Genomic DNA, 25,696 nt, shown 5'->3' on the forward strand with positions numbered 1-25,696 from the left:
TGGATCTGGTAGTAGTGGGATTAGAATTCTATCCCTTCCAGCATTTCAAGAGGGGAGCAGTGCAAGTGGTATGAGATTGAAGTTTACATGGTGTTAGAATCCATTTAACCACACATTTTAAAAACAAATCAGTAGGGCAGGCCTGTAATGTACTGGTAGTTGTAGCTTTGGTTTCAAGGAAGCTTGCTTCCTACTTCTGCTGCTAAGCAATGGCAGACTCCTAGAGTTTGAACTGATATCTACTGTTCTTCACTCCTCACTATTCTCCTTGCCCTAGATAGATCCCTAGTCAGATCTTTCCTTAAACTTTAGCATGCACAGATGCACCACCACCTGAAGACAAAGTTCACTGCAGCATGATTTAGCAAAACACCAAAGACGACTTAATGGTGTAGCCCAAGTTGGTTTTGCAAGACTTTTATTACTATATATGAACAGTAGGGTTTTGGATTGCATGTAGCAGGCAGCTTGACATTTAGAAATAAATGAATTCAGTTGTGTGGCAGTCTCATTTGAAAGTGTTTTTTCCCCTCCTTCAGTGAGCACCCTCTTTCAGAATATACAGCCCGTTTCCTGATCTCAGTAGCAGTTATCAATACCCAAATACCAACAGTCCTGCTTATAAAAAGCAGGTCACCTTACATTAGTCTGAATTGGTCCAACAAGCATGTATCTATAATACAAAGTATACCACTTTGACAGTTTCTCAGATGGAAAGTTCAACTCGTTTCAGTCATATGACAATACTATTAACACTTATTTTAGTACCAGGTATTATGATTGCCTGTTAAATGGACACAAATAAAAAAGTTTGTAATAATTTTTTTTGTAAAGAGCTGTTGCCCCAGAATTTGTTTCCCATATTCAAAAAGCAGATTTGCACCAATTTGTTTATAGTTTGCATCTCACAACATACCCAAGTTATATTTTGCAATTACACGTGAGTATTTTTACCCAGGAGGGAATGAATGTCTGGATGGTCATTTTAAACATGAGATATTTACAAAGTAAACTGAAAATTGCAGTTCTAGATAAAGCTGAACAATTTTACCTTTATAGGAAGTGCTACAGGCTAGCTTCTTGTGTCAGGCACTAATGATTTGATTAGTTCTGTACAAAGATCAGATCACATGTGCATTTGGTTTTAACTGACTCGGCTACTTTGCTGCTACTTAATTTTGAAGTCTTTTTTAATCAGTTCCTTTATTTTAAGGTATAATTTTTTGGTGGCTTCTTACTGACCTTTCAACGGTTTTAATATCACTTCACAGTTTCATCCTACTGATGCCTTGTGCAGAATTGAATAGTAACTAAGTTGTTGCACTAAGTTTATTAAATAAAGTCAAAACAGTATTTGATTAAGAGAATATGGAAGTAACAGTATATAGAAAGACATGACATACTGGCAGAGTTACATCACCTTGAGTTGTTAGTTAGTCATTCACATGTTAGGAAAAATGTTTTCCACCTCTAATACAGAGCAAAGTAGACTAGAATTTCTAAAGGAAGTCCTTCAGAAATAAATTAAAGTTCATAGACTAAGATGGGGAAAAAAATACTGTACATTCAGAATGCATTATGCTTCCATGAACATTAGTCTCTTAAAGTGTCTTTCAAGTACAGTATATATGCCTGAAGGACTATGACAACTTAGTCTTTTAGGCCATACTTCCTAGTTACATTTTTTGGGAAGGGTGTTTGGTCTACTAGAGGGTCTAAAGTGCCATTACTGCACATGATACATTTTGGGCACAATGCAAGCCTAAATTTCCCCCTTAGCCATAAGAATTAAGACAATATTTATCACCATACAGTTTGATATTACTTCCAATAAGTACAATATTTATTAAACATTTCTTCGGTTGTTAGTTACATATTGTGCAACAAATTACAATATTCTGCAGCCACAAATTATATGCAGAGTATGAAGAAACTATTAATCAGATAGTGTAATCTTTCCATTTATAACTCTACAAGAAAGAACTAGCAAATCAGATCTTACATATAACATCTTACTAAACTTTATGCATGGAAAGTGACAGACACTGTTGTGCTGTTTGATACAAAATGGCTGAACTTCATCTTCAGAAGACTAAACCCAACATCAAAACATGCCAATATAAACATCAAAACAAAAAATATATTCTAACCAACCACGGGAAACAGTCTGGTATCAGGAAAAGCAACAAGGATTACACACACATTTATAAACCAGCACACAGGTTTAAAACAGTTCTGAAAATGAAGTCAGCTGTCTTGAGTCAAGGGAATAAAAAAAGTCAGTATTGACCATTTACAATCTCTGACCTTTGTGGAGACGGTAAGAATCTGTTGTAGTGCAGCTACATACAGTACAATTCAGGCAATTTTTTTTCACTTGGGTTCAGATTGCAAAATTCATTGTTGTGAGACAAAAGGGGGAGGCAAATTTTAGCAGCAACCTCCACTAGACTGCTTGACTGGAGTGCTCTGAATTTTAACATTGGACTTTTCTGCACCACCAGCTGTAGCTCCAGGACCCATTCGTTTTTTAATCTCTGCAGCCATGGTCATGAAAGACTGTTCTACATTTGTTGCATTCTTTGCACTGGTTTCCAAAAATGGAATTCCAAGGGAATCTGCAAATTCCTGTGAATTGAGAAATAGCAAAGAGTAAGTCTTAATACTTGCTACTAGAAAGTTCAGGATTCACCTGAGTTACTTTAAATTAAAAATGGATTTATGAATGTTCAGGAAAAACTACTACTGGCTCAAACCACCATCCCTCCCTCCCTCCCCAGCACAACCCTTAAATTTGATCATGTGCACTTCATAACACTTGAAGGGACACACCAGGATTTGCATTTTCTAGCACCAGCACATTTGAGGACTAATAGAAGTGAGTAACTAGGATGCATTCAAGTGGGTTCAGTTTTGGTAACATATTTATGTGACTGGATCATTAATAAACCAGTTGACATACCTTTGCTGTTGTATAGTCTACTACTTTCTTTGTGGTCAGGTCACATTTGTTCCCTACCAACAACTTGTTAACATTTTCACTGGCATAACGGTCTATTTCTTGCAGCCACTGTTTTACATTATTGAAGGACTCCTAGAAGATAAGAGATTACTTTAAGTATTCCTCTCCAAGAAACCAGTGCCATTACAGTACCATTCATTGTTATTCAGAAATTGAAACAGCCTTTGCAAGTGCACTATTATAAAATGCATCATCTGCATATCCAGTGATAGTTTGTATTTCAGATGCTTTGCATGTATTTATCTCCTTGGTGTTAAGCAAAAATGAGGGTGTTTCTGGGGCAGGTCCGGCCTTTGCACCATCAGGGTTGGTGCAGCTTCACTGCTGAATCAATGTCCCTGGGGTGGGGGGAGGTTGCAGGGTGATCTCCCATCTCTGTGCAGCCAGTGGCCTGTGTTCCCCACTGCCATGCTGGAGCCTCCACATTTATTGAAAAATAAAATTTGCAGAATTTAATTTTTTGGTGCAAAATTTCCTCATGAGTATCTTATGTTCTTCCAATCCTGCACTAGTGTATGCTGGTTCCTCTGGCCCTAGTGCTTCCCCCAGCCTTAAAAAGACCCAGGGATTCCAATCTTCTATCCCTAGCATTATGGAAGCCTCTAATACACCCATCCACAAAATGTTTCCTCCAGGCCCTGTATTGGACCAATGAGAGCTTCCTGCCGCAGGGCCTCCACTGGCTCTGCAGAGGAGCCTAGACTCCAAGTAGCTGGAAACATGTTTGAGCTGTCAAAGCAGGACATAAGTGAAACTGGCCATATGCCAAGTACCACTGGATACAAGTGTAAGCTAAAGGAAAGGATGTTTTTTCACCTTCATAAAACAAAGGCAGACATTGGACTACTAAAAAGTCAAACCCGTTGAGAAGTGAGTTTTGAGTTGTTCCTTTAGGGCAAGCTTCAGAGAACGCTGTTTTGTACTTGGTACTGAGGAGTGGTCAACCAATCCTATACTGTTCAGTTAACTGGGATCCAGGGGCCCAAATCCATCTTCAGCTGCCTTTGCAGCAAAAATCCCTACAAGCCATGCCACTGGAACCACCCATTCTGCAAAAGCCATCAGTGAGCAGTAACTTGAATACAAAAGAGTTAAGTGAATAGGAGGGCAACAAGCACATTACAGAAGTTTGTTTTTATAGTGTTAGATGCTCTCATTAAATCTACAAGACAAGAAGCCTACAGGAAAGCCTATTATAATAGTTTGCCAAGATAATGCATCATGTGTGATGGAAGTAAATTTGCTGACGTTAAGATGTTTCCTATTCATTTAGGAGATGGCAATAAATCCCATGTCACTGAAGATTCTCAACTAGCTTTTATTTCAGAAGGAACATAAAACAGTATGACAGCTCTCCCCCTGGGAGTATGAGAGTAAATCCTACTACAGCAATTCTGACTCTAGGCCACACAAAGCTCAAGTACACATGGACTAAAGCAGGAGCATTTGCCCTTGGAAAGAAGGAGTTTTCCTTCAGTTAAAGTACAAGTAGTTTTAACCCTTTCGTGCTGGTGTTTGTTCCTGCTGCCAATACCAGTACATTTTGATGCATCCAGGTCTCAGCTGCCTGTGAAGTTTTGTTGAGTTTTTTCCATCTCCACATGACACCACTCCCCCAACTTGAAGCCCAGAGAAATCAGAAGTTTGAAGCTGTGTCTAACTTAAGTTTGTGTAATATGGGTGCAAGTCTGGAGAAAACTGATCCGTTAAAGATATTCAGCAAGTGTGACCAGATTATTTTTAGCATTCAGAAATACCAATTCATAGCCTATAAGGTGTCTGAGCATAATTCAAGAGCCAAATAAATCTACATCTGAAAGAACTGACTTTGTATGTCTATTGCCCTAAGTTGTTTCTCAATGTGTAAAGCACTACACGAGTGTTTAATTTAGACCTTACCTGGTCTGTAACATCATACACAACTATGATGCCATGGGCTCCTCTGTAGTAACTGGAGGTGATTGTTCGAAATCTCTCTTGGCCTGCTGTGTCCCACTGCAAAGTGTGAGAATTAAGATTGTTAGAGGTCTAAACAAAAGGGGTAACTGAACCAGAGACTAAAGTTAGTCTTAACTGGATTGTAAAAATCAATCTAATGAAGCTCCCCAATTATACACAATCAGTTGGAGTATAAACATCCCTTAACGCCCTCAGATAAGACAAGTCGGTCATCTTACCACTGCTTTACAATAACTATTCACTGAACACTAGTCTGGTCACGTTTTAGAACTTCAGTGCGATAAAGCAGCCTCCCCAATACGAGAAAGATTACTGCAGTGGAACAAGACTCTAAAATGATCCTTGCAAGTCCATAAGAAGTACTACTGCAAGTAGATAGAAAACTTTCATCTTCCTACAGTTTGACAATACTAACCAGGCATCCTCTTTCCTCCTAAGAAACTGAATGAAAGTAGGATAGCCAAAGAAACTCACCACCCAAAGCCAACACAATGCTGTGAAGACTATTGAGGCAATCACCTTCAACTGGCATCCAACGTTTAGGCCACAGATCAGTTGCAGCAGTAACTCCTACATCCAGCTAGAACTACACCTATCCCAGCCCACTCAAAAATGGCTTGTCAAGCCTTGTGTTTCCCAGATGCAAGATACACAAGTGTTAAAACGGATTGCCTTTGAGGCATAGGCAAAGCTGGAAAGCATGTGGAAACTAGTTTAAAGCCAATTTCTATCATAATAAGTCAAGGGCATACTGCTGAAGGCAGCTGAAGTCATGTTAAGCTACTTCACTAAATCCTTGTCTACATTAGCAAAGACAACCATTGTCAACTGTTTCAGCAGAAGTGCAGGTGTAACCCCCCCCCCCCCCCCCAAAAAAAGAGCTATGTTTAGCATCATTTCAGAAGCAGTCATCAAAATGTATGCTTCAACTATATCAACTATCACTGACACCCCTTGGGCTAGATTTATTGTTCTGCTACAATGCTTAAGTGTCACCTAGGCTGGTGAAGAGCAGCCCCCCCTAGACAGCCATAACCTCCCTGGTAATAGCCTTGATTCAGGAGGCTCACCCACCTAGGGCAGCCCCAGCACCACAACAGCTCCTGGGACTGGGGGGTGGGGAGAGAAGAGAGAATCAGGCCAGGAGAAGGAGGGGACAGGACCAAGACAATCCTGCACCCCAATAACGCAAGACCGGACCTAAACTGCACAGAAGGATGCACCAGCCCCCAAGAAAGGGAAGTGTAAGCCCTCACACCCCTCAGTGCAGGGATAAGAGCGGTCCCTTTTCAGCAACAGTTTTACTAGTATAGATGAGGCCTAAACAATTGTACCTTTTAGTTTTCTCACAAGGGTTTTTATAGAAGCAAATCCATTTGTCTAAGTGTATTAGTCACTAACTTTAGCAAGCCATCTACAAATAACTTTGTGCATTTAGCATGGGAAAATTAAATTATGAAAACACCACCTACAATAGTAGTTCTATTTTCAACTATGCCTGAAGTGTTCTAAACAACTTCTGACCTAAAGTGGCTAGAATGAGTTTCCAAAAGGCTCCTGCTCTCACTGGAAGAGCTGCTTCTAGATTTAAGCTTTTTCCCCATAATTTTTTTCAGTACTAATGCAATACTTCAGTTCAAAGTTTAAGATCAACAATATTAGGAGTGCCCATGTCATGGTAGTAATATCTCCTTTATTTCAGAGTAGTATAGCTCAATGCACTTACATTAATTCAGATTGGAAAGTCACTGTCCCCTGTCTATTGGCACTCTAAGAGCAAAGACTAATGCAAGGAAGGTATGCTGTAGGTAGTCCAGAGCTTGAAATGCAAGGACTATTGCTAATGCTTGCTTTAGGTTTATTCCAAACCCAGCTGTTTTAGTTTAAGTATTTTTGGCTCCTATCCCCATAGAATCTGGGCACTTTACATTACACAGAATACTTAAGTCATCCAAAATAAATTAGTTACTACCATTCATTAGCCCTACCCATGCACTCCATATTATGGTAGCCATTAAATACCTTGCTAGACAGGTCATCCTAGACTGTCCTAAACTGGACAAGAGAACAAATCTTGTAGGTAAGAGCTTTCTGTTGAAAACTGGATCTATTCCAGGAACCAAAAACCAAAGCAGCTTGTAAGTGTTGCAAAAACACGAGAAAAAGTCATGTTTCCTGGTAGGCAGCTGAAGACCATTCAGGGATTTAAAGATAAAGTTCTTCACATTCTACTCAAATAAGTGGCTAGTACAAAGCATGTTCTATATGCCAATAGGGGCAAAATGCAATTGAGACAGGCTGCTGCATCTGCACTCAACTGTCCTTGAGGAACATCCAGAACCTTCAGTTCTAAGCAGAGTGTAATACGGTTTCACCTTAGCTAGATTACTATAACTATGGCAAAGTCTAAGTCAGAGTGGAGAAGCTGCAGTTTGGCAGAATCAAGAAGTGTAATTTACACACATTGCTTGATATAAGGCAGGGTTTTAAGAGTGTTTAATACCTCCTCACACACAGACTAAGCCGATGAGGCCAGGTGAAAGATACCTGTACCACTCCCTCATATATACAATTCACACTGTTACACCTTCACTTCTACACCTTGCCAAAAATTCTGTTCCCACCCCTTCTTTATGCAGCTCATATCTGAGGACACCCAGCAAGTGCAGGTCCTTGAGCTCCCAACTCCTCCTTCTGCATCTGTCTTTCTACAGAGAAACAGCTCACAGGCCACTTTGCTTTCCTTCCCCTCTTCTCCTGAAGAATCAGTAATATCTGAGCCATTCTTCTCCTTGCCTTTCCCACCAAGGAAGGGTGGATAGCAGTTCCCTCAATCTACTCTGCACAGTTTCTACTCTTCCTAAGCAAGCTTTTTTTTTACACACACACACACACACAAAGCCCTAACCCACTTCAAAGGGGCCATTTTTGCTCTTAGTGCTAAGTAAAGAATGCTTTTTGCACAAGTGTGTTTAGTCTGCTGCTGCTATATACAAACTTGTGATTGTTGTATTTAGGTAGACATCCATTGGCAACAGAAGGTACTGAAGTCTACCTACTTATTACTTGACTTTAGCAAATTAAACATTAACTCCAGTATATCAATGTGGGTAACCTGTGTCAGTTTTCCAGTGCTTTGAGATCTAAAGATAAAGCCTGTAAAGGCTAAGTGTTAATACTACATCCCCAAGTCTGCGTTTCAGCAAACTCAAGGTGTAAGGTTAATCTGAACATTCTTACTAGAAGAAAGAATTTAGTATGAAGAATTTTAGCAATGCAGGTTAAGAGTGTTTACCTTCCTCAAGTGTTCAGGTTGAACCTTCCAGTTCACATCTTGCAGTATGAGGCCTAGTTGTACACTAAAGACCAAGGATCAGTTACCCAAACACTAACCAAGTTGAGGTTGCTGCATTTAAGAGTACCAGCAAAGAACATGTATGTATTGGGCAATTTATATTCAATAGTTTGCTTTCTGTGCAAATGGTAGTAACTTCAAAGATAGTTACTATAAAGCAATTCGTTACAACGCAAGGTAGATTTTCAGGCTATTTGTGTCTTAAGAGATCTGTACCTGAACCTGCATTTGTTAAATGACACGTGTCCTCCACTATTCTTTAACCATCTTGATATTAGATTTAACCCAAGTGTTTTCCTTATGCTTAATTTGCTTCATTTTTGCTCATAATCTAAGCAATTCGCAACTCTGAGATGCTGTTTAACCTTTCAACTTAGATGAAGACATCTCTGTGTATCCTATAAAATTGTCTACAAGCATTGTAATAAGTGCAGGTGGACAATCCTATCAAGAACTAAGCAAGATATTCGTGTGAGAAATCTTAGGATTGAGAGTCAAAAGTAGTACCTCAAGCATATGCTTGCTTACAACGTGCAAATAACTATGCAACTTGGTTTTCAAAAAAATAGTTCATACTTGCTTATTGAAACATTTGACAAATCTGCCCAATATTTTTACTAAACATGCAGAAAAATGTGCACTGTGCCAGATCAATAAAGTTACGCATTAGTCAGAATTAACATGATTACTATTAATAGCCTCTGAATATTATCTGAGAGTTAAGACATACTTACTATTTGAAGTTTGATTGTTTTTCCATCTAACTCTATAGTCCTGATTTTAAAATCCACACCAATTGTGCTGATGTAACTTTCTGTGTACGTGTCATCCTAGAACCAGAGAAAAGAATGAGTTTAGTGATTATAAACCAATCAAATCTTAAATCTCTCCTGTAGGAATATCAGATACCCATGGTGAAGAAACAAGCCCTGTATATTGCTTCATAAAATGCCCACATTCTACTACACCTCTACCTCGATATAATGCTGTCCTCGGGAGCCAAAAAAATCTTACCACGTTATAGGTGAAACCGCGTTATACTGAACTTGCTTTGAGCCACCGGAGCGTGCAGCCCCTCCTCCTGCCCCCACAGCACTGCTTTACCGCGTTATAGCCGAATTCGTGTTATATCGGGTGGCGTTATATCAAGGTAGCAGTGTACTACATTATGTTAATTGGGATGGGGTCTTTGTACAGTGCCTAGCACAATGGGGCCCCATGAACAAGGCCCCTTCCACACTACCAGCATATAAATAGGAGGTTTTGAAAGTTTTCCCCTACAGGTACTCAAGTTAGTTCCAAAAATGGAACTAAGTCCCACTGACAGATTTGGGAGCCTAGATTTCATTAAAAGTCAATGGGACTTGGGTACCCAAGTCACTTTTGAAAGTTTTTCCTGGTCTCATTAATTAAGAAATGGGGAATCCTAAAAACAGTTTAACACCATTCTATTAGGATCCCTGTCTGAATAGTGACGTTTGTTTTTAACATCTCTTGTTTAGGAGTCACCTCTTCAGGTTACTTAGAAATAAGACTCATTTTATTTAAGTTTTCTAAACACATTTAGATGAAGCTTTGTGCAAAATGGCACAACTCTAACAAGAACATTAGCATCTTTCAAACTAGGAAGTGAAATGGGAAGTTAAGGGTTTTTCTTTCAAGGTATATTTACTTATAGACAGCTTCTACTGCACATTCTACACCAGACATCCAAATCTTCTATTGCACTAGAGACGTTTGGCGTGGAAAGAATTAAATTAATGGAGGACTGTGTCTTGGGAAAGAAGATGAACTCTTAAAGCAAAGATATTTTGTGTAAATGTTTGACCCTAAGTGATGAAATAGGGAAGAAGAATGGTGACATGCAGCACAAGCAAGATGGTTTCTAAATGAAAATCTGCAAGAGGTGTTAAGAGTCATAAATTTAGCTGTCACAGCAATAAACCCAGTAAGGATTTCTAACAGTTGGGATGCAACAAATTCACATTTCTTGATTACCAATACTCCAACTATAGAATACAAATCCAAGTAACCAATAGCCATCATGAAGGAAAGGAGCCAGAAAGCTAGGAATCTCTTGAGCTGGGGGATGCATGGAGGGAGAAAGCATATCAATTCAGAAATGTGCTCACAACCCCTTCCTTCAAGCAAGGCACACTAAATAGTCCGACCACTTGGTGCCCTTTTTAAAGTTTGATACTGCATTTAATTCATCTTGGGACTTGGTACTGGGCCATTTAGGTGGCATAAACAAAGCAAAAAGTAACCAGCAAGTTTAAAGAAGTTTGAATGACCATTTAGCCAACAAGTTGAAAAGGAAGCCTATGTAAATCAATGCTAAGTGACTCATGCATATGAAAAACAGGAAATGTGAAACTTGATTCTCTTAAAAGATTGTTACTTTAAAGTAAGTTACTTCTTAATACTGCCATGTCTGGCTCCAATTAAGAGGGATTAAATTTCTTATCAGTAAAGGCAATAAACAGTCTTTGCAGCAATGTAGTTTGATCCATGTGTTGTGTCAGAGGCTCTTTGCCTTTAAAGATTCCATTTGATTACTGTATATACCCGATCATAAGCCGGTTCGTTTATAAGCCGACCCCGCCCCCCAGATGGATAAGTAAAAATGGAAATTTGTTATGACCTATTCATAAGCCGACCCTATAATTCAGGGGTCAGCAAACTTTGGCTCCTGGGCCATCAGGATAAGCCGCAGGCCAGCTGAGATGTTTGTTTCCCTCAAACGTCCGCAGCCATGGAGGTAAACCTAAGTAAACAGAGTGTCCCGGCATGCCAGCTGCTTACCCTGATGGGCTGGGACAGCAACTGGTGGGGAAATTTTTGGGGGAGGAGGGGGGAGAGACGAGAGAAGCTGGGGGTCAGGGGAGTAACCCCTGTGACCACCCCCCACATGACCCCACCCCTAGCCTGTGACCCCACACTCTCCCAATCCCATCCCTTCCCACCTTATCTGGGGAGGATGTCTCTGGCCTGGCTGGAGCTGCTCCAGCAGGCTGGGCGGCATGGCCACAGCCTGCTCTGGGGGGTGGGGCCGAGCTGCAGCTGCTTTGGAGGCTGGGGGAAGAGCAGCGTGGCCAGAAGCAGAGAGACTCTGGCCCTGCCTCTTCCCTTCTGGCTCTGCTGCCTCTCCTTGCTCCCTCTGTTGGGGAGAGGGGCGGTGTCCCACCTCTCCCTCTCTATACCCATTCATAAGCTGACCCCTGTCTCTGGTGCTTCCTTTTTTTTTTTTTTTAAGCACACAAAAACAGCTTATGAACGAGTACATATGGTACATTCTTCCATTCTGAAATTATTAAAAATATACATTGAGAAGTTAAAAAAATCCAGGATAAATATCAAGTGGAAACTTACAGTGAGAAGCTAGACAGATTACTCCAAGAGGAATTTGTTGCAGATTAGCTTCATTTGCTGCTGTGGTTCAGTATTTTATTACTTATTTTGCTTGAATAGGCCCCCTTACCCTGAACTCTAGCTTTACACACAAGTGGACTTAAGCTATGCAACTCTAGAGAACTACTAATTTGTCAGTGACATGAAACCCTTACAGATAGGCTTTTGCACATTTGAATTAGACAGTGACAGACTAAGGGTATGTCCACACTACCCACCAGATAGCGATCAATCTATCGGGGATCGATTTATCGCGTCTTGTCTAGACGCGATAAATCGATCCCCGAACGCGCTCCCCGTCGACTCCGGAACTCCACCAGGGCGAGAGGCGGAAGCGGAGTCGACGGGGAAGCTGCAGCCGTCGATCCCGCACCGTGAGGACGGAAGGTAAGTCGATCTAAGATACGCAACTTCAGCTATGCTATTCTCGTAAGTATTAGTAAGACTTTAAAGAACATTTTAACACACTTAGTCTTCCCAAAGCATACAGTTTAGATTAACTGGATGTGTTTGTAGGCGGCTATATGTTGGACATGAAAAGTAATCTGAAGGTTAAGTGTTCAAATGTATTTGTATTGCCATACAAATACGAAGATGTGACCTTAGATTGCTGTGATACTATTGCCTTTACTGGCATGTTCCTTGATTTCTAATAGTAGTTCACTATTATTTCCTTTGTGAATGCAACCTTAACACAAGAACTGTGTCTGACAGACTAAATACCTTGTTTTCTAAAGTGAAAAGTAGAACAGATCAAGCAGTTATTTCCTTGATTAACTTAGTGGCAATTTTGATTTATTCAGTTCTTACCCATTCATAAGTCATTGTGACAGAACAATCCAATTAGCTGCATCAGTAAAATATGGGAAGAAGAGAATAAGCAAAGTACCCTCTTCGACCCACCGATCTTCCCTTGGCATACCAACTCCCGGAAAGTCAAGTATCAGTCTCCTCAAATGGAAACATCTCCTCACTTACAATTGCTTGAATACAACTTTTTATATAATTGACAAAATAGCTTTGAAAGCATAACTGAACTTACTGCAAACCTAAGTAGAAGGCAAGACTTTCCAACACCAGAGTCTCCAATCAGAAGTAGCTTGAATAAATAGTCACTGCAAAGAGAAAGATATTATGTTAGTATTTATATACCACTGAAATTTAAATCTGATATTTGAAGAATTTGAGTTACTCAGACCATATACTTTGGTGTAATACAATGTCAAAGAAATAGCAATTTGCTACCATTACTGTCAGGAAATACAAGTACTTTTTCCTCCCTCACAAGATTACTATTCAGTCTTTACAGTTTTGTACAGTATACTTTATTTAAATAGCAGTAAAAACTGACATGCTGGAATGGAAGATTCAGTGTCTGAAGTATGTTCTTCACACGTGCAGTACTCATGTAATGTTTTGTCATGTACCAGAAACACAATTTGTTTTAACTAGACCTTGTTCTCCTTTGTGCACTCAAGTCAAATACATTACTGTCACAACTGTCAGTCAGTATACTCATGTTTCTAAATAACATAAATTCTCAGAAGTAAGGATTTATTATCCTAGTACTAACTGTACTAAGGCTGCATCAACTAGCAAAAAGTAAAGATTTTTATTATTAACAGTTGCTGCTAAGATCTGAGAGCCAACTCAAGCATTTACACCACAATACCTGGTCACAGCAGAAGAGTGAAAAGCTGGGAACGGACAGTTTTTTTTTTTTTAATTTATAAAAAAAAAGTAAAGTTTGATTCCACCTCCTTTTTTGGAATCAGTTCAATTTACCTACTCAGTACCAAAACTGAATTTGTGCCTTCTAAATTACACCCTTGTTGCTCAAAAATTGAACATTGTCAGTCAAATATCTTCATGGATTTTTTTAAAACTGGCTGAAGTTTGTCTTTAAGTCTCAGAAGGAAGGCTAACAGTGTAGTGTGCAACACAAAAATTTGCTATAGCCATCACTGAAACGTAAGTGATCGTATTATCAGTGTCTTAATGAAGACAAGAGTATTTGATCATCTTGACTGAGTAAGAGCTAAAGATGACAGAAAATCATTATCTATTCCATTCCACTCATATTGCCTTCTAGTTTAGAGACAGAATGTTTGCTACTGGCAAACCAGAACAGAGATTTTCATGCTCCAAAAGGTGTCCAATGTGACTAGGCAGCTCCACAGAGTAATCAACTATGAACTCTTTACTCTGCCCATTGTTAGATAAGTGTATTAGGTCAGAACTGACCATTTATTAGCTAAAGATCCCAGCCACCAGAATGACAAATATGGAATGTAGAATTAATACTTCTCCAAGGCATTTGTACTTTTGAAATCAGCAATATTAAGGATTCAAATCTGAGAAACCAAGTTAACTACAACTTGTACATTTTAAAAAGGTATTGATTTAATACTTCAGTATTGATGATGCCAATATTACTATACTGAAGATTGGTTGTAAGTGGCAGCTGTCTGGTATTCAATTAAGAAAGTTAAAGCCTTGAGTTCTGAGATTCCTCCCTTTGGCAAAGAATTTAAATAAGCTTCAACTTAAAGAGAAATGAAGATTCTATTTCATTAGTACTAGCAGCTTAAGTCTATTGAACCAAATATAAGTCAGTCATAATTCGGGACAAATAGGACAGTGTAATACTAAAAGATCAAAGCTTCTTTAGGAGACGTGCACTGTACTGAAGAGTAGCGTTTTGTTCTCTCCTGAACATCAATCTACATTGTAGGTTTAAAATAGGGAGTTATCAATCATGAAGATTATAGGGCAGTGGCATTAAGCCACCCTTGAAATATAGAACTATAGTTTGGGCCACATTTGTCAGTGATTTTCAACTATCTATTTATGTGATTAAATGTTTGATAGCATAGTAAGACATAGAAAGACATCCTGCTCATCTCCGGTACATCTGGAGCTGTACATTGGTCATTCCTATAGTCTGGCAGGGAGATACTTATTTCCAGACACATGAAGGTGCCATTTGAGACGGTTTTTGTAAGTCATTTGACTACTTTTAATGATACTATAACAGTGTAGGGAAATATAATTATGTGAGACCTTATGACAATTATACTCATTAACATCTTTATCAACTGCTTAAAACATTAAAATTTCTCAGCTATACAGATCTGATGCTGGTGTAAGGAAATTTGTACTAAAGTTAATCACTACAGCAAACAGCATAATGAAGTTAAAATCTGGAACATCTACATAAGAAAATTGTTCAACATCAAGATACTAAACTTAATAAATGATACATCATGGCAATATGAAGCAAACTGTATTATAGCAGCCTAAACCAGTGGCTCTCAACCTTTCCAGACTACTGTACCACTTTCAGGAGATTGATTTCTCTTGGACCGCCAAGTTATGACTCACTTAAAAACAACTTGCTTTACAAAGTCAGACAAAAATACGGAAGTGTCACAGCACACTATTACTGAAAAATTGCTTACTTTCATTTACCATACAATTATAAAATAAATTTTAAATATAAATATTGTACTTGCATTTCAGTGTATAGTATATATAGCAGTTTTAACAGGTCATTCTGGGTATGAAATTTTAATTTGTACTGACTTCACTAGCGTTTTTTATGTAGCCTGTTATAAAAGTAGGCAAATCTTCCTGAGTTGACGTACCCCATGGAAGACCTCTGTGTACTGCCACAGGTACCCTGGTTGAGAACTGGCCTAAACTACAGTTAGTAAGTTGCAAAGAACCAGACAGTATTTATACTACAATATTTTAAGTTGCATGGACATTTAGCTTAGTCAGAATCTTCACATCACCGTTCGAACAATCCACTTGCCCAGAAGATATTCCGGACCACTGAGGGGGAAATGCCATCAACTTCAGTAGAAGCCAAACATTCGTTTAAAAAGATTACAGCCTTCCAAACATCAATCATGCTTAAACAGATGCACCACTATTTCTGCCCACTTTCCTCATTGGTCTACCTTCCCTCTGCATTTCTTTCCTTGCAGTATCCCCAGATCCCCCATCTTTATGAGCTGTATTGCCACCCCACCTCCATTTCATTTGCTGAATGGATAAGCAGTAAGAAAGTTATTAGATTTAAAATGTCATTATGCTTTGAAGTTTGTATTCCAGCCTGATCAATGGGAGACAAAATAAAATGAGACCCCCTTGTGAAACACAATAAAGGTATTCTCTTACCACCTCCACCACTCCAGCATGGTTTAGTGGAAAGGGCATGAACAGACACTCAGAAGACCTGGGTTCTATTCCAAGATCAGACACTTGACCTCCCACCGACTGTCTTGTCTGATTAGATAGTAATCATCTCTCTTCCCCAAAAGCGTACAAGTCTGTAAAGCCTCTAACACAATGGGACCCTAATCTCAGGGCCGAGCAACAAGCTAAGAATCACATGAGATGAATTCCTTCAGTATTTACAAGTGAATCAAATAGCCCTTTAACTGAAACTGCCTATTAGATTACCTCCTGTAGACTGCAACTACTCTAGAATGATCCTGCAGCATACAGTGAGCCTGTTCTAGACAAAAAAAAGGCAAGTATTGAGTTATGCTCCCCACACCCTAGTAAGGTTAGACAGAGTTCTTACCTTTAGAGCCATCAACTTGAGGAGACATTACTCTAGCTATGTACAAGAGGCTATGCTAAATTGTAAGTTAAGCTGCCGGAGACAGGAAGACAGACTTGAAGCTGACCACTCATTTACTTAGCCACAGGAGTTTCACAATATAGAAATGACATCTGGAATCTTCTCAAGTGGACAAGTTAAGGACAGTCTTAACTTTCCATTAGCTTGACTGGTATTACCTATATGAATTATCTTAGCACTGCTCATCAGCTGGACACCAACTAGCTGGAGGAAGTTTAAACATTCCCTCCATCTCCACAACATCTGGAAAAAGCGGTAGGCAAAATCCAAATACTAAGATCCCCACCACTTTGCTGTCCCTGTGTGTTGCTTAGGAAACTCCACTTTGGCACTAACAGGGATTAGCAAGTGTATGATAGCTGGGTGAAGGCTTCATTATCCCCCCCCCCACACACACACACACACTAAATATAAAAAGCCTAGTCATTCCAAAGCCAAGTTAGAAGTACAAGGAGGTGTAGTTTTCCCTTTTAAGGTTTAGCTTCTATCACATTTACCAAGCACATATATATAGATTTGAGAGAATCTAGGGATTTGTTTTTAATCAAAATTACAAATATGGAAATTTAAGATTTTTAATAAAAAAGTTTCTAGATCAGGAAAGCAGCAGGAGTTTACAGTTCAAGGGTTCTCAGCATTCTCTGTCATCCACCAAGTCACATGTTCATAAGAGCTAGAGATAAGTAAGTACCTCTTACAGAAGTGTTGCCCCAAAATTCTTAATAAAAATCCCTAGCAATTTGGAAGTGGAGACAAGTAAACTAAGCAGACTCCATAATTAAGGTTTTACAGACTGAAACTTGTAACAACTTCTAAATCTGACTTCTCTAAAGACTGGATTACTGGAAATGTGACTATTAGCTACGGTATCCTGCTTAGGGCTAGCATGCAGCCCATAAAATGGTCACGGTGGCTTTAAATTCTGTTCCTAGACCAGGACTTAGATCAGGGGTTCTCAAACTGCAAGTTGGGACCCCTTAGGGGGTTGCAAGTTTATTACATGGGGATTGTGAGCTGTCTGCCTCTACCCCAAATCCTGTGTCGCATCCAGCATTTATAATGGTGTTATAAATTAAAAACTTTTAAATATATTTAAGGGGGGGTGTCACACTCAGAGGCTTGCTATGTGAAAGGGATCACCAGTACAAAAGTTTGAGAGCTACTGACTTAGATATTTTAAAGAGAAAACCATACTGGTCCATGAGTTTGTTTCAATGTTTACTTATATCAATCTTGTTGTTCTGAGCCTCTGCCTCTCCCTCCAGCCTTCCCAACAATTCTGCCTCATGCTCCATCAAAACAAGAGGAACATGCAAAAAGATTAGGCAGGCAGCCAGCCACCTGAAGGCAGCTGTTCTGAGAGAAGTGCTGCTACTAGCAATAGGTTTGGAGCAGCAGAAAGGCAAGCAGTTTTAGTGAGGAGTGGAGGACAAAGTACATGACAAGTGGCCCACTATTTATCCTCTGGCCAAAGGGGTCAGGTCTTCAGGCCCCTAAGGTCAAAGAGCTCTGCTGTAAGCCAAGAAGAGAAACAGCAACTATAAGTGAAATTTGAGACTGACTCAACAACTCAACTGAGAAACTTTGGAGTAGTTCTGCTCATTTCTAATTTAGACTGAACAGTAGAGTAAAGTGAGCCATGCAGTAGTTCTCTCCTCTACAAAGCCAGCAAGATACTTCTAGCAACACACAAGCTAGTGCTTTGAGATTACTGTCATGGAAAAACTCTTAAGATTTAGAAGGGACACTTATTCCTCATTTTAGAGCACAGAATAGCTTATAGTGAAGATTCTGAAAGATGCATTATGGTCTTGTCTTCACTAGGGAAAAAAAGTGTGTTCTTAGCACCTTTTAGCTAACAAGTTAAAAGCCAAAAGAAGACAAGGCAGCTGTAAAATTAGTGTGTTAGCAGGCATAGGTAAACTAAGCTCTAGTGTATACCTCAACCTGCTAGCTGCCTGGTCATCACTAGGATAGTTCCTCATGTTAGTCACCATACATTAAAATATCAAAAGCTCCTTTAAAAGTGCCTCCATCTTATATGCTGGCATTCGTGATCAGCCATAGAGCCCTATAATTTTTATTTTTTTTAAATTTGTAATAGCTTTTTGCAGATCACAATGCAACTCTCAAATCTGACCTGGCGACCACCCCTCTCCCATAATGGGGTGGGCCAGCCCAAGCCAAACCTGAGTGGTGCTGTGGCCCTGCATGTGGTTCTCAACAGTGGTACGCATACTGTTGGGGGTATGTAGAGGTCTTCCGGAGGTACATCAACTCAGTAAAGTATTTGCTGAGTTTTACAACAGGCTATGTAGAAAGCTTGGAAAAGAGGAGACTAAGGGGGGATATGATAGAGGTATATAAAATCGTGAGTGATGTGGAGAAAGTGGATAAGGAAAAGTTATTTACTTATTCCCATAACACAAGAACTAGGGGTCATCAAATGAAAATAGGCAGCAGGTTTAAAACAAATAAAAGGAAGTTCTTCACGCAGCGCACAGTCAACTTGTGGAACTCCTTACCTGAGGAGGTTGTGAAGGCTAGGACTATAACAGAGTTTAAAAGAGAACTGGATAAATTCATGGTGGTTAAGTCCATTAATGGCTACTAGCCAGGACAGGTAAGGAATGGTGTCCCTAGCCTCTGTCTGTCAGAGGGTGGAGATGGATGGCAGGAGAGAGATCACTTGATCATTGCCTGTTAGGTTCACTCCCTCTGGGGCACCTGGCATTGGCCACTGTCGGCAGACAGGATACTGGGCTAGACGGACCTTTGGTCTGACCCGGTACGGCCTCTCTTATGTTCTTATGTTATGTTCAAACAAAGTAAGTACAAACTAAAATTTCATATGGACAGTGACTTGTTTATACTGTTATGTACTTACATTTCAGTGTATAGTATATTTATACTCCAACTGATTTATTGTATAATTACGTGGTAAAAATGAGAAAAAATCAGGAATAAAAATTAAAAAAAAGTGTCTCACTATTATGAAATTGCTTTCTAAGCATTAGGTCTTTAGTCCAGTGTAACTTGGGGGTATGCAAAACAAATCAAACTCCTCAAAGGAGTACAGTAGTCTGGAAAGGTTAAGAACCGCTGCTTTATGGCTTGGAGCTGCCCTGCTACATCTCACCCTACAACTTGCTATATCCCACAATGGACAGTTACACTAGCTTGTTTATCTAAGGTCCAGCATTGAAATAGTTAATACTGAATCCAAGTTCATTGTTAACTCCCCACCATAATGACTGGGAGAAGTTCACACTTCCCAGATGCTTCAGGATATCTGCTGACATTTCATCCATTTAGGATTACTAAACTGACGGGAACAAAGGCTTTTGAATCCTCCTTACTTTAAGGTAAGTTTATGGCCAATCTCCCCCACCAAAAAGGTGAGGGGAAGGAGATGCTTATCCTCCCTATTGTCCAAAAACCTCAGTTTCCTCCTCAGTTGCAAAGGTATCAAGGCTGCCTCTCAAAAAGTGTCCCTATCCAACTTCTGACAGTACTCTCAATGCCACTATACATTTACATTACAAAAAACCCAACACAAAGTTTGGGTACATAACTGCATCTAAAATATAATACTATGCTGACATTATGCATTTTCCTATTTGATTCATTAAAAGCCTGCCACCAGATTTCTAGTTTGCCATAGTGTTGTAGAAATCAGAGCATTTAGCCAGCCATAAGGAATTTTCGAGGACTGGCTGACAGGGAGCTTGGGAAACCAAAGTGGGGACATGGAGGAACACAGCACCCCACTCAGATGTCCTTCAGGAGCTCATTCAAGAGTTGTATGTGCTTCAATAGCAACAAATGGAGGACAACAAAGAGTGGACCACAGACTTCTGATCAGCCAGCATCTGTTTTCACCCAGCACATGCACATCAAACATGTGTGGAAGTAGGATTCTTTGGTCCTTCCATGCTTAAACTGACAGACCAACGCAGTTGGGAAGGAGGGCTTGGGGTTACTTGTGTATAGGACGTGGTTTGTCTAGATCAGTTTAGCAACACAACAGGAGTATTTCTGTCCACACAAGTTAAGGGCACACTGGTTACATAACAATTAGTAGCATGGTTTTAACCCTAATGCAGGCAGAACATGGGACTAGGTGATCCCTTACGTAAGACCAAAATTGATAACGTAGTGGAAATCTGTGTCCTGATTTAAAGTGTTCTTTAGGATTTTGTACTCTGTTATAAAAAGAATAGATGTGGTTTTGGTGATAGACACCTACTGCAATCCCAAAAAATCACTTAAAATTCTTTATTCTGCTATCAAACTTTGGCTAGGAGAGGAGCGTGGTTGGTTTTCTTTTATAGTCTCATTAAGCTGATTTTACTTATCAAATAATGTGAAAGTTACTCTGAAAGATGAGGTACCATTAGTTCTACCATGGCAGCAAGAGAAGAGTTGCACTGTTTAGAAGTACAATAAGGTGAAAAGATGAAAATCTCATTTAAAGGAAGATAAAAAGCAGAGCTAAGTCAACTTATGATTGATTAAAGTTATTTATTGCACTCCAACAGTAAGTGGAAAAACCCACAATATTTACACTTTAAACATGAACTTGCCCTACACTGGAGAAAGCAGCATTTTTCTTACTTGCAAGAATGCCTGCTTATGCAGACCTGAAATTCAGTAATAGAAAGAACTTGTTTAAGGACTAAAATTTTAGGATGGACCATTTTAATATTATAATAAAAGAAGGTAAAGACCATTTAAGTTTTAAAAGTATCAGAAGTTTCATAGGAGAAAAGTAATGAGTAAGCAATTTCTAAGCCATGGATTAGTGAAGTCTCCAGAATATACACTTCAGTAGAAGTCCAGAAAGGAATTTAACCCTCATGATGTAAGCTGTATTTCCTTTAATCTTTTCCATTCAGAGACTGGTTACTTTCTAATTTAAGAGTGGCATGGTTTGGTCACTTTGGAAGTCAACGGAAATCCTTTATTCTCCAAAGAATAGTATACAGCAGCTCCAACCCTGTGACAGGGTGAAGAGTGCTATATCCGGTTAACTAATTTCTATGATAAAATAAAACTAAGGATTGATATTAATGGACTCTTGCATCCCTCTTTATTTTAGACAAGCTTTGAATAGTACCAAAAAAAGCCAGAATTATCTAACCTAAACTGTGCATTTGTACAAGTTTTTTCCATATTGAAGCTAGCTTTTCTAACATTAAATGCCAGTTTCTCAAACTGAAGTATGCAAGATCTCATTTTGGGTCTCTTTGTTAGACATGCTATTCTTCTGAAAGGGTAGGTTTACATCCACATTGATACATACAGGTATGTCAACAACTGCTCCCACAAGCGGAACAAAACCAGAATGAAAATTAGTACATCTACACACCTCATAATTCCCTGCAAGAAACACTGACTGTTATTAAATGTTTGAGTAGAGTTTCTGTATTATGTAGAGTTTCTGCCCACTAGTCTCTCAGTAATGCAGAGCATTCATTCTAGGAAATCTCTTATAATTAAAATTAGGACTAAAGTTGTAATGTTACTATATGTATTTTCCTTCTTGTTTTGTTTACTTACTTACCAACTTGTAAAATTTAGTAATTCTCAGTGAGTTCCTTAGTCACTGGAAAACTAGTTATATTAAGATGAAATATTTGTGTGTGAATTGTTTTATTTGAAAACCAGTCTGTGCAAGTACTTCCCATCCTTCCAGACATATCAGGAACATATAGTTAAAAAACACACACACACACACACACACACACTCCCCCAAACTGTCATGACCCCCGCGCACACACACACCCCAATTGCTCAATGTTACAACATTTTAATCAAGTGTTTCTGAACTTTTCCAATAGTTGGAATCACTAACAAGCTTTCATTATAACATTTGCGCTAGCGTATTTTTTTTTAGATCTTGTAGGCAGTTGTCCAGATTACTGAATATTTCAGAAAGTCAAATGATTGTGAAAATGCTTTGATAATCTGCAAGTCTTTATATTCACTGATCATATTTAATCACTACCTTGTTTGAGAAGGGTTTTTGCTGAAACCACTCTAAAACTTTTGTTACATAATCCTATCAAGAAGCAAAGCTAGTCAGCTTCACAGAAACAAGCCAAACATCCTGGTTTGTCTTGAAGTCCAAGATTAAACCTGACCCAGAACCAATCTAATCTTGAATTTGGGGGTTAAATTAATTCTTTCAAGAACGATTTACCCTTCAAAGGATTTACCATTTATCAAGAGATTTCTGAAGTGCTTCTCATTTCAAGGCTGCTTCTAATTAGCCAGCACAAAAAACACAAGGTTGTGATCATATGTCAAGCAAGGAATTCAAAAGCCACTGTCACAGAGCAGCAGTCATTCACCATGTAAAAGCAAACCTTTAGAATAATAAAATATTCATTTCTGGATTTACTGATATTTATTTTACTAAGAAATCTAGACAGTTTATTTGCTAAGTCCACAACTGAATCACTCTTGCTTTCCAATATCCAAAACATTGCAGTTTTGTGATAATGGACAGCAAGGTAAAGCTAGCTTCATTATCCCAAGCTGAAATGCAAAAAATGCCAGAAGATAAAGGATTTTTAAAATTCATTTCAGTATCTACAGTATTAGCAACAAGTAACAGAGCTTGTTTTCACATTTTCTTTTAAGGTGGCAAAGTCACACTACTCTTAACAATCAGCAGCCTCCTGGCAACAGTAACTAGGGACCTCAGTCAGCTCTACCCCAAAGTAGTGACTGCTAAAATAAATAAATAAATAAGCAAGCAAACAACTTAAGTGAGAGTTTATTTGGTCAGCTTAAGTTGTAGTGGTACTATTATTAACTAGTATACAATATTTTTCCATCCATAAATGTCCCTCTCCAGTTCAAGAGATCACCTGTAGCAGTGGTTCTCAACCAGGGGTCCACAAGCAGGTTACAAGGGCGCCACCAAGCAGGGCGCCACCAAGCAGGGCCAGCATTAGACTCACTGGGGCCCAGAGTAGAAAGCTGAAGCCCCACTGCATGGGGCTGAAGCCCCAGGGCCCGAGTCCCGCTACCCAGGGCTGAAGCCGAAGCATGAGCAGTGTAGCTTTGTGGGGGCCTGACACTGATCCTGGCTTTTATATGCAGAAAAGCCGTTATTGTGGCACAGGTGGACTGTGGAATTTTTATAGCATATTTGGCGGGCAGGGGGCCCTCTGCAAGAAAAAGGTTGAGAACCCCTGACCTATAGGAATATTTCACTATCAAGCCACAGTATTGCAAAATCTACATAAGCAAGAATGTGTTTTGCAAGAGCCATGTGACACACACATGATTTGCAACTAAAATGAAGGGTGGACTTCTGAATGTTAAGTTGCCAACAGCAAGTGGTCAGAAAGATCCACTTTCTGAAGACCTGATTTTTCCAGGTTTTTAAAATCATTGGTCCTCTTCCTCTCCAAGAGAAACTTAATATTTTAGGGACTAAACAAGCCTTAGTAGAATCTTAAGTATACAGTGGCAGTGAAATTTACTTGAACAATCAAATTAAGTTCTTCCTTCTCCTGCAATGATTACCTGGATCAAAGTTAAAAACAAAGTTTACTATGAATGCCTGGTCTACTGCTCCTCAGGTTAGTGGAGAAAATACCATTAACTTTTCATGACAAGTCATGAAACCTCCTCACTCCCCATCTGTGAGGATTGCCACAGGTAACCCAAACTCTCCAGAGAGCATAAAAGGCCATATTGGTTTCTCTTTTCATTCCTCTTAATTGTGTGCATTTCAGTGACATTTTGTACGAAGCAAAATCTACTTGAAAGACTGACAGGAAGAAGGATCACTTGCTTTATAGCCTGTTAATAACCAAGCAAAACGGATCTGAGTTTGCCAGGGCTGTACACAAATCACTCCTGGGGTCTGACAGGTTGCAGCGACCCAGAGCCTAGCCGGTGACCTCAGGTCCCCCTCTCATCCCCCTCGCCCAAACCCCAGTGACCTACACCCTCTGTTAAGGCCCAGGAGACACTGCCCTGCCCCTCGCAGGCAGACAGGTCACGTTTACTACAAAAAAGCTGCAGCCAAGCCCGCAGGCCAATGAGGTGCCCGGGGCCACTCATCCCAGCGGGAGGATGCCGCCACCTGGCTCTTACACAGCGCTTCCCACGGCAGCTCTTACAGCCGGAGATACCAGCCCCTCGGCAGCATGTCGCCTCCCCATACCCCTTACCCACCCCCACCGCCCCCTCTCCTCCTCCCGCCGCCCTCAGACAGCCCTCCCCACCCCCGGCTCGCACCGCCCCTCGCCGGGAGGCCGGCACAATGAGGCCCACCGCCCGCCTGCCTGCCTCACCCGGCCCGCCCGCCTCACCGCGGCGGCCTCCTCCATCCCGTCGTACCGGGCGAGCGCCCCCCGCAGTGCCGCCCCCCCGGCCGGACTCACTATTCGGGATTCATGCTGGACATGTCAGTGGGGATCCCGCGGCCTCTGGAGAACGAGCTCGCTCTGAGGAGCAGCGGCGGCGGCCAGACCCCCCCAGCGGGAGCTCCGCAGATGCAGGCGTCCGACGGGGCAGCGGAGGCAGCAGCTTCTCCCCCGTCCCCTCGCAGGCGGCGGCCTCCGCTCTGAGCTCCTCAACCCAAAATGGCTGCCAGCCCCGAACCAGGAAACAGGGAAACCTCTCCCCAAGGAGGGTTTACATGGTGGGAGGGCAGCGGCGGGGGATGCTGGGAAAGCGAGTTCCCAGCCACGGGGGCGCCTCCTACATCCTGCCGGAGCCTTAGACGTGTAGGAACTCGCCTTCCCGGCAACCCTCGCGCCTCATGCGGCGCATGCGCAGTCTCGAGCCTTTCTTTTCTCTCCCCGGTTGACTCTGCTTTGCTGTCCAGGCAGTGGATTGGCTGAGAGCGAGCCGGCCGGGTAACGTCAGCGGTGAGACGTGGCAGCTCGGGCGACTCTCTAACCGGACGGAAAGAAGAGGGCGTGGCCGCGGGGTGGCGGAGAGGGGAGGGGCGGGGCTGCAGTGAGTAGAGGGAGCAAGGGCAGGGCAGTAGGGGGTAGGGTAGCCAGATGTCCTGATTTTATAGGGACAGTCCCGATTTTGGGGTCTTTTTCTTATATAGGTTCCTATTACTCCCCACCCCCGTCCCGATTTTTCACATTTGCTGTCTGGTTACCCTAGCAGGGGGCTGCAGTGGGTGGAGGAAGCAGGGGTAGGAGGGTAGGGCTGCAGTGAGTGGAGGGAGCAGGGGTAGGAGGGCAGGGCAGCAGTGGGTAGAGGGAGCAGGGGTAGGAGGGCAGGGCAGCAGTGGGTGGAGGGAGCAGGGGTA

General features: G+C 40.8%; 1 protein-coding gene across 1 annotated transcript; it reads right to left on the bottom strand.

The window, feature by feature from the left end:
• Window positions 1–1,315: 1,315 nt before the first annotated feature.
• RAB1A (RAB1A, member RAS oncogene family) lies at window positions 1,316–25,036 on the bottom strand. The gene is made up of 6 exons (XM_026653120.2): window positions 24,810–25,036; window positions 12,790–12,862; window positions 9,071–9,166; window positions 4,922–5,017; window positions 2,963–3,094; window positions 1,316–2,628 (listed from the first exon to the last, which is right to left on the bottom strand). Exons 1-6 carry the CDS (start codon window positions 24,830–24,832, stop codon window positions 2,431–2,433), a joined length of 618 nt encoding a protein of 205 aa, XP_026508905.1. The 5' UTR covers window positions 24,833–25,036; the 3' UTR covers window positions 1,316–2,430.
• Window positions 25,037–25,696: the final 660 nt, after the last annotated feature.

Source organism: Terrapene carolina, unplaced genomic scaffold, assembly GCF_002925995.2.
Source record: "Terrapene carolina triunguis isolate 2854851 unplaced genomic scaffold, T_m_triunguis-2.0 Scaffold132, whole genome shotgun sequence".
Lineage (NCBI taxonomy): Eukaryota > Metazoa > Chordata > Testudines > Emydidae > Terrapene > Terrapene triunguis.